At 41.4% G+C, this 17,081-nt stretch overlaps 1 protein-coding gene across 6 annotated transcripts in view; it reads right to left on the bottom strand.

Moving 5' to 3' along the window:
• The window catches only part of RABGEF1 (RAB guanine nucleotide exchange factor 1), a 75,231-nt gene that overhangs the window by 36,460 nt on the left and 21,690 nt on the right, over positions 1-17,081 (bottom strand). For 5 of the 6 annotated variants that reach the window (XM_058681223.1, XM_058681226.1, XM_058681225.1 and 2 more), the window contains exons 2-3: positions 7,583-7,768; positions 5,752-5,918 (exon numbers count right to left, since the gene is read on the bottom strand). In XM_058681223.1, coding sequence (XP_058537206.1) covers positions 5,752-5,918; positions 7,583-7,761 — 346 coding nt within the window. In that variant the 5' untranslated portion in view covers positions 7,762-7,768. Of the gene's footprint in view, positions 1-5,751; positions 5,919-7,582; positions 7,769-17,081 lie in introns of those variants that run through there. The other variant, XM_058681230.1, reaches the window with a different exon arrangement.

Raw genomic sequence — 17,081 nt, 5'->3', positions numbered from 1 at the left:
ACTGCTTTCCCAGGCCATAAGCAGGGAGCAGGATGGGAAACGGAGCCGTTGGGATTAGAACCAGCACCCATATAGTATCCCTGCGCATGCAAGGCGAGGACTTTAACCACTAGCCTACTGCGCTGGGCTTCTTTTTAAAATCTTTTAAGGTCACTGTGATCAGAAGCTACCATCCCCAACACACACACACACACACACACACACACACACACACACACACTATTCTACACATGTTTTAAAAATAAAATCATATGGGCCCAGCGCCGTGGCCTAGAGGCTAAAGTCCTCGCCTTGAAAGCCCCAGGATCCCATATTGACGCCGGTTCTAATCCCGGCAGTTCCACTTCCCATCCAGCTCTCTGCTTGTGGCCTGGGAAAGCAGTTGAGGATGGCCCAATGCATTGGGACCCTGCACCCGCGTGGGAGACCCGGAAGAGGTTCCTGGTTCCCGGCTTCGGATCGGCACAGCACCAGCCGTTGTAGCTCACTTGGGGAGTGAAACATCGGATGGAAGATCTTCCTCTCTGTCTCTCCTCCTCTCTGTATATCCGGCTTTCCAATAATAATAAAATCTTTAAAAAAAAATAATAAAATCATAATCATTCATTTTTAAAATACAGGCTCTGGGGCCTGTGTCACTGGCACAGCAAGTTTAGCTATTTCTTGCTATCTGTGCATCCCTATCAGAACACCAGTCTGAGTCCCAGCTGCTCTGCTTCTGATCTGGCTCACTGCTAATATTACTGGCAAAATGGCAATACATGGTCCACATACTTGGGCCCCTGACACACATGCGGAAGACTGGGACAGAGCTCCATGCCCTCAGTTTTGGCTTGGCCCACATCCTGCTATGGTGGCATTTTGGGGAGTGAACTAGCAGATAGAAGATCTCTGTCATTCTGCTTTTCGTATAAATAATCTTTTTTTCAGACGCAGGCTCTGCACTGAATTACAAAATATCATATAGAGTATGATCCATATTATACAGATTACTTTTTAAAGTCAGCAGAGAATGTGCCGAGCTATTATGTACTTAAATCACATAAGCCTTATCCAATATTCATTAATTCTTAATTTTCTTTTTAATATTTACATAGCTGAGAGGGATACATGCTCATGGGAGCCTCTGATTAGGTACAAAAGGTCAAGGTATGGAAAATGGTGGGTGAGACAAATGTTTCATTTTTTTTTCTTCCTTCTATGTCTGACACACATGTGAAGGGGAAGGGGAACCTGCTCCTTGCTGTCAAACTATATCAGCACCCAGGGATGGAGATAATCCTTAGACATCACCTCAGAAACCCCAATATGGGATGAAATGTTCTAAGGGTGCTGCTTGAATGGTCTGGATAGTTCTGAGATACTGTCAACACTGTTGCACCAAGGTTAAGAAATCTTTCTATGGTCCATTGTCTCAACAGGTCTACTTTGGTGTATCCACTGAACTAGACATTTGCTGAAAAACCTGGCTAGAAGAGCTGTTTAACCAATTTTGCTTTCCATCCTCTGACGAGGCACTCAATGTCCCCTGTTGGCGTAGATAAGCTAGATCTCATGTCTTCCATGCGCATCTGGGCATGTCCTCTATTGCAAAGGCATCAGTAACTATGGAGGCTCATTCTTGATACATGCCCTCCAGGAAAAGATCACATATCCTATGACTTTCCTTGAGGCCAGAGTTTGAGTCCAGCATTTTAGTTGGGTTGTCCCTCAAAAAACTTCTGCTGGGGTAACCCCAGACTTGACTCTAGTGTGGGACAACCAATGCAGGGACAAGTTCATACTGTCACCCAAACCAGCCAATGCACATACTGGTGGATGTAGCCTGGTCAGTTCTGCCCCCAGCCCCATATCCCATGTGACTGGTGGGTACTATGACCTAGCCCAACTTAGCCCAATCCAGCCCACCACATGCCTGACTTTCACACACTCCAGCAGTTGCCGTGGCCTAGATGAGATGACCCCCAAAAAAATTCCTACCAGACTGTCCCCAGCCCTGGTTTTTGCATAGGCCAGCATGTTACAGCCTAGCTCAGCCTGCAAATCCTCCAGCTCTCAGCCATACACATGGATGCTGCAGCTTGGCTCAGTTTTACCCGCCATCAGATCCAGTCCACAAGCATGCCAATGGATGTGGAAGCAGCAGTGGCCTAAAAAAGGGTCCCAAAGTTCCTCTAGCAGGCCAATTCCCAGCCCTTGACCTTGCACGTGTCAGTGGATGCTGCAGCCCAGCCTGACATGGCCATATCCAGTCTCAGCAGTTGCTGACAGGTGCTGTAACCTGGTCTGCTCCCATTTTGGAACTAGTAGGTGCTGTGGCCCAGTCTGGTTTTTCCCATGCTTCAGACACAGCCCACAAACATGCCATAGGGTTCTGCAGTCTGGCCTGGGCTGGCCTGCCCTCAGATCCAGATCTCACACTCACCAGTGGGAGCTGCAGCTTAGAAGGGGAGCCCCTAAAGTTCCACTACCAGGCCCATTCCCAGCCCCAGACCTTACATGTGCAGTCAGGTGCTTCAATTCAATATATATTGCTATGAATGAAGGTAAAGGATTTTATAAAGGGAAAAGGGTGAACCAGGACTGGAAGACCTGAGCCTAATAACACCAATTTTTCACATTACCTTCCGTAAACTAGTTAACCTTCATCAACTGCAAGCAGTAATTTGTACAACAGGTTGTTAGAACTGATGGTTTTATAATTATTTACTATTTCATCTGCTGTTATAAAAACATGCTATTCGGCCCGGCGCCGTGGCCTAGCTGCTAAAGTCCTCGCCTTATAAATATAAAACAACACCTACTAGTGTTCAGAAAAACAACTTGTCTTTAAAATGGCTAATACTTCCTGAAACCAACATTTTCTGCTGTTTGTGTATCAGGCACTGTACTAAGCTCCTTACTTATGTCACCACCATCAATTCATTTAATGTTTATCACAGCCTCAGTACAGTAGATATTTTTGTTCTTCAGCACAGACAGGTCTCACAGAGATTAGCTTACCCAAGGTCACAAAGTTAAACTCAAACCAAAGCCTACGCTTTTAACCACATTATTATGCCACTTCCTATTAAATTATGAGCGACATAAATCCTTACTTAATCCTGCAGGTACTAATTAATATTCTTCATTAGAGAAAACTGCTCTAACTGGTTGTCAATCAAAAAAAATCAGATTAATCACTTTGGGCCCAGCGCCGTGGCCTAGCGGCTAAATTCCTCGCCTTGAACACCCCGGGATCCCATATGGGTGCCAGTTCTCATCCTGGCAGCCCCACTTCCCATCCAGCTCCCTGCTTGTGGCCTGGGGAAGCAGTTGAGGACGGCCCAAAGCTTTGGGACCCTGCACCTGTGTGGGAGACCCGGAAGAGGTTCCAGGTTCCTGGCTTCGGATTGATGCAGCACCGGCCATTGCAGCCACTTGGGGAGTGAATCATGGGACGGAAGATCTTCCTCTCTGTATATCTGACTTTTCAATAAAAATAAACAAATCTTAAAAAATAAATAAATAAAATCAGATTAATCACTTAAATGTAAAGATTATTGAAAATATTGAAAGTATATACTTTTTAAACAGAAGTGCTGTATTTTTGGTCATAAGCAATGTTTCTTTTTAATAAAACAGAAGAAAACAATAGTTTCCATATCTAGAAGACCAGCAAGAATTTTAAGAGGTAATGATATTTACTCTTCAGGCAAAGCAAAAACTTTATCACAATGACCCTGGGTGAGGATTGGGGATCTAGAAAAAGTTTCAAGAGAAAAGTTCTTCTGACAGCATCAGCATTGGGTCCCAGTCCCTAGTATTTTGAAAAGTTATTATATATAACTGTAAATAACAACAAAAAAGTCCAGTAACTGAGCTTTAGTAATAGGGCTTCTTTGTCTGCTCACTGGGAGAGTAGGTGTGACTTTAATCCTCTTGCTTGTTATGTAGATTTTTTTAAAGTAGAATGGGGCAAGCATTTAGCCAAGCAGTTAAAACATCCCAGTCTCACATCAGAGCATCTCAGTTTGTTCCCAGGTCCCACTCCCAATTCCAGCCTCCTCTTGATGCAGATGGTGGGAGGCAGTGGGTGATGGCTCAAGTAATGGAGTCCCTGACAACCAGGGACCCAAACTGAGTTCCTGGTTCCCAGCTTCAGCCAGGCCTCACACTGGTTTTTGAGGTTACTTGAGTGAGCCAGTATGTAACAGTTTTCTTTTGGTTAAATAAAGACATCTTTCAAACTGTAGGATAAATAAAATTATAAATGTATAAATCCATGCACTAAAAATACTATCCTTACTTTCATTCCTGCTCAGAAACCTAAGTAAATTTTTTCCTACATGTCCTCAACATGTAATCTTTCTTTTTAAAGATTTATTTTTATTGGAAAGTCAGATACACAGAGAGGAGGAGAGGCAACGAGGAAGATCTTCATCCACTGATTCACTCCCCAACTGGCTGCAATGGCTGGAGCTGAGTCAATCTGAAGACAGGAGCCAAGAGCTCCTTCTGGGTCTCCCACGCGGGTGCAGGGTCCCAAGGTTTCAGCCCGTCCTCGACTGCTTTCCCAGGCCACAAGAAGGAAGCTGGATGGGAGGCAGGGCCACCAGGACATGAACTGGCACCAACATGGTATCCTGGCGCATGCAAGGCAAAGACTTTAGCTACTAGGTTATGGTACCAGGCCCTCAATATACAATCTTTTTTTTGAAAGGCAGATTTACTGAGAGGAGAGAGAAGATCTGCCATCCACTGATTCACTCCCCAATTGGCAGTAATGGCCAGAGCTGAGCCAATCTGAAGCCAGGAGCCAGGAGCTTCCTCTGGGTCTTCCATGCGGGTGCAGGGTCCTAAGGCTTTGCACTGTCAACTGCTTTCCTACGGCTACAAGCAGGGAGCTGGATGGGAAGTGGGGCTGGCTAGACACAAACCAGTGCACATATGGGAACCAGGCGCATGCAAAGTGAGAACTTTAGCTCCCCCCAATATACAATCTTATCTCAAGTAGGCTCTTGGGTTTTCAGACAGATAACCTCCATCCCAGATTTTTAACCCCAGCAACAGCCATTTCTGATCAGCTACACACGGACAGACACAGAAAACAAATTAGATCAAAATAATGTAGAGGTATAAAGAATAAAATATCCAAAGAGTGAGGCATTTATAGGAATACATTGTATAATCAAAACTTTTTCCTGTTATTTCAATTCTCTTTGTCCTTCCTATGGGAGAAAAAGAAATTGTTCAAAAACATAATTCATTTCAATTAATGAAAGTATTGGTTTCATATACTAACATTCAAACTCAATTTCTTCTTCTGTTTTTTTTTTTTTCAAGATTCATTTATTTTTATTGGAAAGGCAGATGGACAGAAGGAGATACAGAGAGAAAGATCTTCCACCCACTGTTTACTCTATAATTGGCCATAATGGTCAAAGCTAAGTCAATCTGAAGGCAGGAGCCAGGAGCTTCTGCCAGGTTTCCCACACACGTGCAGGATCTCAAGGCTGTGGACTATCCTCTACAAGCAGGTAGGTGGATGGAAGTGGGGTGGTGGGATACAAACCGGAGCCCATATATGATCCCAGCAGTGGCAAGGTGAGGATTTAGCCACTGAGCCATGGTGCCGGGGCCCAAAACTCCATTTCCTCTTAAATCTGGAATGTTGTTCTCTAAAATCTTATAGAAATTAGAAAGCCGAGTCCACATGCATCCTAAGTAGTCAAACAAACAAACAAACAAACAAGAATAACAGCAAATTACCCTTCTTTGATCCAACCCTGGAGGAAGCACTGAAGAATTTCTTCACTGTGGTAACCTTTCGGGTCTTTTCATTGGTTTTCTTTTCTTCAAACTTGGAAAAAGTAAGAGATTGGGCTCCTTGGTTGCTCTGACTGCTGGCAAAGGCCTCTTCTTCCTCTCTCTGAAGTCTGTAATTCACAAGACAATTAGGAACCAACTACATTTGCTCCAAGTGTTCCCTGTAGTAGGTCATTACTCAGTGAATTGAAGAGGATCTAACACTTCTAGAACTAGAGGCTAAAGCTATCAAATGGGTCTGAGTTCTCCGCCCTACATATTGCTTAGGACTTCAGAATGGACTACTCAATTAATCACACTCACTCAGCAGTCACACTACGGTTACATGAAGGAAAGTCCAACTCTTTTTCCCACACATGGCTGAAATGGACAAATAAGTAATTACTACAGAATGGGGCTGTTCAGGTCATAGTGCAGAAAATGGCTAATATGAGAACACAGCAAAGAAGGGAATTTGCTGGAGGAGTATGAGATGGAGACACCTGAACAGAATGTGAAAAGGTGACTAGGATTCTGCTGAGTGAGAGAACTTTCCAAGGAATCAGCACTGCACATATGAAACCAAGTGGTTTGCTTCAGAACAAGGACACCACAACCACAGCACTGACAGTGTGATGGACTCCGACGCTGGACAGACAGGAAGGCATCAGACAGCAGTGGACCATGATTGCCAAGACCCCAGTTATCCTGGATTTCTCCATGTGGCAAACCAAAGAATGTATCATTATTGGAGCTGTGCATCAGACAGAAAAGGCTGGAGCTTTGTCAATAACTCAAGGGGTAAAACAAACACAGACAATATATTATAAAGGTTTAAAACTAAAAAGAGATAAAACTCAACAAGCTTTTCTGAGCTACAATTAGTGGCATTAGCTGCCAAACAAAGTGAAGAGGAAATTAAGAACAACCCCAAGCCACTTGTTGGGACACTGGCATTCTATAGTAGTAACAGTTCAGGACTCGACTGCTCTACTTCTGATTAGTCCTTTACTAATGAGCCTGAGAAAGCAGTGGGGAATGGCCTGAGTCTTGGAAACCCTGCACCCACGTGAACAACCCAGCTGGAGTTAGTTACGGGATCCTGGCTTTAGCCAGGCCCAGCTTGGGCAATTGCTGTCATCTGGGCATTGAACTAATGGATGGAATTACTCCAAAATCTTTTAGTTAGCTGTATAATCAGCAATGACAGAGGAGGAGCATTAGGAGGAAAATAATGGGAGTGGTCACACATAAACAAAAGCAAGAAATCTGTCTGAATCAACTGCGCTTGAAATATATATAACTGAGTATAATCCTCAGAAGGAGCAAAATAATTCTCGATGAGAACTGTGTGCCAAGTCTGTGCTCAGCATATCACACAAAGGTACTTCAAAGTTTACGGGGAAATAGGAGTTTAAAGTTTATTTTAGTAGAAACATTTTGAAATCCACACCGTTTTTTCATTATACACACTTTCCATAACTTTCTGAAGATCCTCCTGGTATACATCACTTCATTTAATCTTTATCACAGGGTGTGCATATATCCACTCTTCTACTCTAGGGAGCTTACTGCCAAAGAGAACTGAGAATAAACAATCTGAAGAGAGTAAAAATACAAACTGAAGAAATCATTAAAAGCTTTGCATTAAATGCTGACTGCAAAAAGGGAAATAAATCTTTTCTTGTAATATTAAGTTGACTGGTTGACAGCTCAAAAAAATAGAAGAGACATGCATTTGGGTAACAACAGAGTACAGAGCCAGTTAATTCCCGCCAAATTAACGTCCCATTACCTCTCTGCCAGTTCCCAGTCCTCCTGAATCTGCTTCTGCCTGGCTTTATGGTACTCTTCTCTCCAGCACTTGGAGCAGAAACCCTGCCAAGCAGGGTTGCCGTAGTAACCACATCCTTTCTTGCATAAGAGCTCTGACTGATCCACATGAATTCCTCGGCGTTCAGATTTCAGGCTCATCTTCCTCCTACAAATCAAGAAAAAAACAAATTGGTGTTGACACACTGTATCTACTAACAGAAAACATCACAGTTGTGAACAACATAAAAAGTGAGTCCATGATTGTCAAGTTACAAGGGAAGAAGAAAAAAGGTAAAGAGCAAGGGAGGAAAGAAGGAAGGAAGGAAGGAAGGAAGGAAGGAAGGAAGGAAGGAAGGAAGGAAGGAAGGAAAAGAAAGGTTAAATACAAAAAATTTCCAACCTAACTTTCTTTAACAGACATCTTATCCACTGCTTGAAATAATATAGAACTCTTCAAGACCAATGCTGAGCCAGACCTAAATGTAAGATCAGGAATAAAAAACAAAGGGAACAGTTTTCTGACACTGAATTTGAATATGACACCAAAAGTATAAACAAAAGAAAAAAGACAAAGGAACTACATCAAACTTAAAAGACTTCTGCACAGCAAAGGAAACAACCAACAGAGTGAAATACAATTCACAGAACAAAAGGGGATATCTGCAAACCAAATGCTTTTAAAGACTTGATACTCAGAATATATAAGAAACGTCTACAGCCCCACCTTCACAACAAAGACCAAATTATCTGACTTAGAAATGGGCAAAGGTTTGGAATATCCAGTTCTCCAAGGAAGACACACAAATGGCAAAGAAATATGAAAAGACACTAAATGGTGCTGGTTAATCCCTCAACTGGTTAATCCCTCCCCTTCAAGTGCTAGCATCCCATGTGGGCACCAGTTCACATTCCAACTGCTCCACTTGCCATCCAGCTCCCTGCTTATAGTCTGACAAAGCAATAGAGGGTGGCCCAAAGCCTCAGAACCCTGAAACCACTCTGAAGATGCTCCTGGTCCCTGGCTTTGAATCAGCTCAGCTCAAGCAGTTGTGGCCATCTGGGGAGTGAACTAGCGGATGGAAGGTCTTTCACTCTCTTTAAAAGACACGACACTAAGTATCCTGAGTCACAAAAAGATGAAGAACAGTGTCAGAAGTCTCACTTACAAATTAAGTCATGGGTTGGGATGCTCACATCCCTTAATGGACTATGTGAGCTTTAACCCCACCTCCATTCCAGTTCCAGTTTCCTGATAATGGGCACCTGGCGGGCAGCAGGTGAGGATGGTTCATCCCAGACAGAGTTCTCAGTTCTTGGTTTTGGTCTGGCCCAGCTCTACCTGGTGCTGTCTTTTCAGAGTGTTGTGTGAATAAAGTTAAATTTTTAAGGTAAGTACTTTATAATCCCACTTGTATTACACAGCTTAAGTATTAAAATGATAGGTATCACGGGGTAGGGTGAGGGATGGAGGAGACTCACTGTCTATTGGGAATGGAGCTTCAATTCTGCCAGCTGGAAAAAACATAGAGCTCTGTTACAGCATATTAATATAACTACGCTAAACACTAAAAAAAACAGGCAAGAATGTGGCTTTTTACATTAAAAACAAAACATTTCAATCATTTTTGTTTTAAAAAAAAAAGACTAGTATCATTCTCCGTTGCTACCAGAAGAACTTCCCACCTTATCCTGAGGGACAAGCGCAATCCTGTTACAATGTATAGTTAGTGTCAAGAAGACAACTTCATTTCAACAATGGGAAAATGAATACTTTGCCTCGACTCAAACAATTCAACATTTAATATGAAAATGAATGTAATTAAAGCTTCAGAACATAACATTAACTGTTTGGCACAGCATTCAAGGTCCTCAGCAATCTAGAACAAATCAAATTTGTTAGCTACTTACTACATGTGACAGCTACTTCTCACAGAAACAAGGTAGGTACTGTTCCCCGTTGTTACATGTAAAAAAATGAGGTTCAGAGAAATTTCTGAATGTATGTACACTCTACTGAAAACAAGCAACAGAGGGTTGGGCATGGTGGCCTAGCGGCTAAGATCCTCACACCTTGAACACATTGGGATCTTATTTGGGTGCCAGTTCTAATCCTGGCAGCCCCGCTTCCCATCCAGCTCCCTGTTTGTGCCCTAGGAAAGCAGTCAAGGACAGCCCAAAGACTTAGGACCTTGCATCTGCGTGGGAGACCCAGAAGAAGCTCCTGGTTCCTGGCTTCAGATCAGCTCAGCTCCGGCCGTGCAAGCTACATGGGGAGTGACTCAGCGGACAATGGATCTGTCTGTCTGTCCTCCTCTCTGTATATCTGACTTTCCAATAAAAGCACAATAAATCAAACAAACAAGCAAACAACAAAACAAGCATCAGAAAAAGGATCAAAACCAAGGAACATTCCCAAATGCTTGAACTACACTGCTTCCGTTCTTTCTACCCAAATCCACATCCCTGAGCACGAATTTCAACCATACCATAATTTCCCAAACAAATCAATCATGTACATGCCTAGGTTTAGAATTTTTTCTTTCTGTCTAGGTAAAGATGATTCTCTGCAAAGTTCACTCTAAGAGCCATCTTCTCAGACCATTTCTGTCTTCCTCCTGCTTGGAAGCACACCGAGGAGCTGCTTGTGTTCCTCACTGGGCTGGCTGTGTGTTCAGGCTTGCAGATAGAGATAGGGCTGATTTGTGGTCAAACTCCACACAGTGAATAAGCCTCCCTTTAAGACTTGATATCAATTCGAGGGTTTAGGTAAGGTTAAAAAGTCAGAAAGTCATGTGGATAAGGAGAAACAAAAAATGTGTCATGAGAGTTGACTATTAAATTAGAAAAATTTTCACCTGTAACTTTCCTTATTCTACTACCAGGAAAATACTAGACTTTCTGCAAAGCTGAGTCTGCATGGCAGGTAAATGTAACAAGGCAGTCTTCACCTGTGACAAATGGCTCTAACTGATGCTGATTTACTCGATCTATCTCTATTTTCTTCATGCTGCTAACATTTGACAGGTATTTCCTTTCCCTCTGCAGATATATAGGACATACACAGATAAAGAATTACAGAAAACCTGTCTGTGTCAAGCATCTACAAAATATTAAGTCTACTTACCAAAATTAAGGAATTCATTTTCCCATTTCAAATGAATAAACAAGGCTTGATGATCTCAGGTATTTAAAGGGCTATATACATTAGACTTAAAATTGGAAATAACATCTTAACAAATTCCAGAGTCAGTTTCCTTGTCTACTACATAACATTTAAATTTACTTACTCATCACAAATGATTATGTGGTAAATTTCCAACAATTTCCATTCAAATTGAAACCACATGGTTTCCATTCTTCACATAAACTGGCCCACAAGCAGAGAAACAGTGGCAGATTACAGTGTCTGCACTAGAGAAACTCAAACATACAAGCAAAAATTAAGCCCGCATCACGTGAATTTCCACCATTAATGCATCTCAAACATTCCACTAAGAGTCAGTTGTGCACAGAATTAAGCCAGGGGTCACTGGTGATGCAACTGACAGAGCATGTCCTTGCCCCCAGAAAGCTGAAACTGAAAATAGAGACTTGAAAATTCAGAAAAAGAAAAGTATTAGGAAGCTGTTGGGAGACCTAAGACAGCACCTTGGGGTAGGCGTTTGGACTGCCAAGATGGGTATATCCCCCATCAGAGTACTTGAATCAGGGTTCAACTGTGACTACAGATTTCCCCTGAGAGGCAGCAGGAACAGGCACATTGTATTAGCTCCTGCTTCTCATACAGGAGACATGGGTTACATTCCCACTTCTTGGTCCAGCACTGACTATTATGGGCATTTGGGGGAGTAAACTAATGAATGTGAACTCCCTCTTTGTCTATATCATTATATTTCTTTCTGCCCTCTATGCCTCTCAAATTAAAAACATAGTAACACTTTCTTAAAACCAGCCTTGACTTACATTGACTATAAAGAATCTTGGAAAAGATGACATAAAAAGAGAAAACACTCTGGAGAGGAACATTTTTTAAAATATATGTATCTATTTTTATTAGAAAGTCAGATTTACAGAGAATAGGAGAGACACAGAAAAAGATATTCCATCCACTGGTTCACTCCCCAAGCAGCCACAATGGCTGGAACTGAGCTAATTCAAAGCCAGGAGTTGGCGAATCAAGATGGCAGCAAAGGGTGCAGACATGTTTGAGATGATGGAAAATTATTAGGGTAAAGAACAGAGAGTAGATTACAGAAAAAGTTAGGGGTCAAGAAGTTAACAGGGAGGTATTTGGAGAACCCCTGGACACACGGAAGAGGTGACGATGGCGGTGTGGTGTTACAGGGAACAGAAAACCCAGCAGCCCCCCATGAGCAGTGATCTGGACTCCAGTGACAACCAGGGATCCAGAGGCGGCTACAGATCAGCCCTTGTAGCAGCCAGGTAGGAGCTCGGGAGGTGAAAACAGGCTGGGACTGGTCAATCCTGCCAAATACTTTGGCCCAGCAACGAATAGAAAAGGGGCTGCGGACTTGGGTCAGAGCCAACAGCACAGGGATCAAATGCTGGAGTGGGCATGCTTTTAGCTAGTCACACCTAGCTGATTTCACGGGGGAGGACAGCGTCAGCTTCACGTCCTGCAGGATCTGGGTGTCCCTGGATCAGAAAGCCAACAGCCCCGACTCTCCGGCAGTGCTCCACTGGGCTCCATCTTGTGTGTTTACACGAGATCAGTGATGCTGATAAACCATTTATCTGGGACAGTTGGCATCTTCCTAACCCAGGACACTGATTGAACATAAAAACTGACTAGTAGATCTGTAAGTAATACATCTTAGAAAACTACACTAAAGAGAAAAATACACCAAATAGGAATGCAATGTCAAAAGTTAAAAGAAGAGACAGAGGCACAATGAATGTTACTGAATACTCCCCGGTTAGAGGAACAAAAGCCTCTAACACCCTCAGAGTTAACTGAGAAAGACATTGAAAAAATGGGGGACACAGAATTCAGAAAACTTATCATAAAGCTTCTGATCAACAATGAGAAGCACATAACACAAGAGTTCAAAGAATTTAAAGCATTTGTTAAACAGGAAATGAATCAAATGAAAACTGACATTTCAGAAGTTAAGAATATATAGTGGGGCAAAATTGAAAGTACAGTGGAGAGTCTAAAAAATACAATGAATGAAGCAGAAGAAAGAATATCAGAATTAGAAGATATTTCCTGTCACCAGGGGGAAATGAACAAAAAGCCGGAAGCAGAGCAAGGCCAAGCTAAAAAAAAATCCAGGAATTAAAAGATACAATTAAAAGGCCCAACATAAGAATTACGGGAGTTCCAGAAGGCGCAGAAAGAGCAACTGGGTTTAATGGTATATTCAATGAAATAATACATGAAAACTTCGCTAATCTAGAGAAAGAACTGGGAAACGACATCCAGGAGGGGCTTAGGACTCCCAATAGGGGTTGACAAAAAGCGACCTTCACCAAGACACATGATAATCAAGCCCTCCTCAGTTGAACACAAGGAAAAAAAATCCTTAAATTTGCATGTGACAAAAATCAAGTGACTTACAGAGGAACCCCAATCAAACTCACAGCTGACTCTCACAGGAAACACTACAGGCCAGGAGAGAATGGAGTGACATATTCCAGACTCTAAAAGGGAAAAATTTTCAGCCCAGAATAAAGTATCCTGCAAAGCTCTCCTTTGTCTTTGAAAATGAAATAAAATTCTTCCACAATAAAGAAAAACTCCAGCAATTCATGTCCTCCATACCAGCCCTACAGCTAATACTCAAAGATGTTCTAGTGAAAGAGGAAAGGAATACCAAAACCAAGGGCAAATGTGGAGAACATCCCATTAAAAGGCCAAGAGAAGACTCAAAGAATACTACATTACTAAGGTGACAGAACCAAATTGCCACCTGTCCACATTAACATGGAATGTAAATGGTTTAAATTCATCAACCAAATGCCATGGATTAGAGGAATGGATCAAAAATCAAAACCCATCTATCTGCTGCTTACAGAAGACACATCTCACTAACAAAGATCAGAGGAAACTGAAAGTGAAAGGATGGAAAAAGATATTCCAAGGAAAAGGACAGGAAAAACGTGTAAGGGTAGCCATTCTTACATCAGATGATATAGACATTGATGTGAAAAACATTAAAAGAGATGAAGAAGGATACCATATAATAATCAAGGAATCCATGCAGCAAGAAGAGATCACCATAATAAATATATATGTACCAAATGCCAATGCACCTAGCTACGTGAAACAAACATTGATAGATTTAAACGGAGAAACAGACTCCAACACAATCATAGTGGGTTACCTTAATACCCCTTTAACATCAGTGGACAAATCAAAAAACCAGAAACTCAACAAAGAAACAACAGAATTCACCCAAACTCTAGAGCAAATAGACTTAGTTGATATCTATCAAACTTATCATCCTACAGATAGAGAATACACTTTTTTTTTCATCAGTGCATGGCACCTTCTCCAGAATTGATCATGTTATAGGCCACAAAACAAGCCTCAGCAAATTTTAAAAAAATCGAAATTATACCATGCATATTCTCAGACCATCAAGGAGTGAAGTTAGAGACCAAACAGTCAAAACATCCAAAAAGATTTGCAAACACATGGAGACTGAATAATATGTTACTAAATGAACAACGGATCAGAGATGAAATCAAAGGGGAAATTAAAAATTTCCTTGGAAAAATGAAGGCATCAATACAACATATCAAAACTTATGGGACACAATCAAGGCAGTGTTAAGAGGAAAGATCATTTTAATCAGTGCTTACATTAAGAAATTAGAAAGGCATCAAGTAAATCAACTAACCTTACAGTTGAAGGAACTAGAAAGCAACAGCAAAGCAATCCCAAGATTAGTAGGAAAAAACAAATCATCAAAATAAGGGAGGAAATTAACCAAAAAGAGACCAAGAGAACTATACATAAAATCAATGAATCAAAGAGCTGGTTCTTTGAGAAAATCAACAGAACAGATTCCCCACTAGCCCAACTAATTAAAAAAAGGAGGAAGAAAATACACATCAATAGCATCAGAGACGAGAAAGGAGATATAACCACCCATACCTCAGAAATAAAAAGAATCATCAGGAACTATTACAAGCAACTACATGCAAACAAATCAGAAGACCTAGAAGAGATGGACAGATTTTCGGACACATACAATCCACCAAAATTGAATCATGAAAAAATTAGCAATCAGCACTCTAAATAGTACAATAACATGCACAGAGATTGAATCAGTAATTAAAACCCTCCCAAACAAGAAAAGTCCTGGACCAGATGGCTTCACTGCTGAATTATACCAAACGTTTCAAGAGGAACTTACCCCAATCCTACACAAGCTTTTCCAAACAATAGAAAGAGAGGGAATCCTTCCAAACTCTTTCTATGAAGCTAATATCACCTTAATACCAAAGCCAGAGAAAACAACAGAAAAGGAGAACTACAGTCCGATATCCTTGATGAACATAGATGCAAAGATCCTCAACAAAATACTAGCAGGATCCAACAGGATCCAACAACACATCAGGTAGATCATTCACTTGGACTAGGTGGGATTCATCCCAGGCATGCAGGGATGATTCAACATTCGCAAATCAATAAATGTGATACATCACATCAACAAATTGAAAAATAAAAACCAACGATCCTCTCAACAGATGCAGAGAAGGCATCTGATAAAATCCAACACCACTTCATGCTGAAAATCCTAAGCAAGATAGGCATAGAAGGAACATTCTACAACACAATCAAAGCAATTTATGAAAAACCCAATGCCAACATCATACTAAAGGGAGAAAGACCAGAAGCCTTCCCACTAAAACCTGGAACCAGACAGGATGTCCACTGTCACCACAACTCTTCAATATAGTATTGGAAGTCCTTGCCAGAACTATTATGCAAAAAAAAAAAAAAAAAGAAAAAGAGAGAGAGAGAGAGAGAATTAAAGAAATCAAAATTGTGGGAAAGAGGAAATGAAATTATCTCTATTTGCAGATGACATGATTCTCTACATAGGAGAATCAAAAGACTCAGTCAAGAGACTATTGGAACTCATAAGAGACTTTGGTAGGGTAGCAGGATACAAAATTAATGAACACAAGTCAATGGCACTAATGTACACAAATTATTCAATGGATCAGAAAGAAATTTTAAGTATAGTCCCTTTTAAAATAGAGTTCTTGGGCCCGGCGGCGTGGCCTAGCAGCTAAAGTCCTCGCCTTGAATGCACCCCGGGATCCCATATGGGCGCTGGTTCTAATCCCGGTAGCTCCACTTCTCATCCAGCTCCCTGCTTGTGGCCTAGGAGAGCAGTCGAGGACGGCCCAAGGCTTTGGGACACTGCACCCGCGTGGGAGACCAGGAAGAGGTTCCTGGTTCCTGGCTTCGGATCGACGCAGCACCGCCCATTGCGGCTTACTTGGGGAGTGAATCATTGGACGGAAGATCTTCCTCTCTGTCTCTCCTCCTCTCTGTATATCTGACTTTGTAAAATAAATAAATCTTTAAAAAACAAACAAACAAAATAAATAAATAAAATAAAATAGAGGAGAGGAATCTTAAATACCTAGGAATTAAGCCAACTAAATATGATGAAAACTATAAAACATTAAAAAAGGAAATAGAAGAAGACCTTGAAAAATGGAGGAATTTACCATGTTCCTGGATTGGCAGGATCAACATCATCAAAATGATCATATTACCAAAAGCAATATGCAGATTTAACGCAATCACAATCAAAATCCCAACAACATTTTTTCCCCAGAAATAGAAAAGATGATACAAAAGTTCATCTGGAATCACAAAAGACCACGAATAGCTAAAGCTATCCTGAAAAACAGAAATCAACCTGGAGGAATCACAAGTCCAGACCTCAAGACATACTACAGAGCAGTGGTTATCAAAACAGTCTGGTACTGGTACAGAAACAGAGAAGATCAACGGAACAGAATAGAAACACCAGAAGGGAGCCCACACATGTATAGTCAACTAATCTTTGACAAGAAAACTGAAAACAACCCAGGCAAAAAGCTTGGTCTCTTCAACAAATGTTGTTGGGACAACTGGATATAGCAGCTTGCAGAATTAAGAAGCAAGACCCACACCTGTCACATTATATGAAAATCAACTCTAAATGGACAAAGGACCTAAATCTACACCCCAAAACCATCAAACTATTAAAGGAAAACACAGGAAGCACACTCCAAGACATAGAAACAGGGAAAGACTTCTTAGAAAAGACACCAAAAGCAAAGGCAATCAAAGCCAAAATGAACAAATGGGACTACACCAAATTAAAAAACTTCTGTACAGCAAAGGAAACAATCAACACAGTGAAGAAGCAACCAACAGAATGAGAAAATTTTTGCACACTACACAAGTGATAGGGGACTAATATCCAGGATTCACAGAGGTTCAG

The sequence above is a fragment of the Ochotona princeps genome, chromosome 24 (genome assembly GCF_030435755.1).
Source record: "Ochotona princeps isolate mOchPri1 chromosome 24, mOchPri1.hap1, whole genome shotgun sequence".
Classification (NCBI taxonomy): Eukaryota; Metazoa; Chordata; class Mammalia; order Lagomorpha; family Ochotonidae; genus Ochotona; species Ochotona princeps.
Note: the sequence above shows the minus strand (reverse complement) of the source record. Positions and strands in the feature narration are given on the sequence as shown.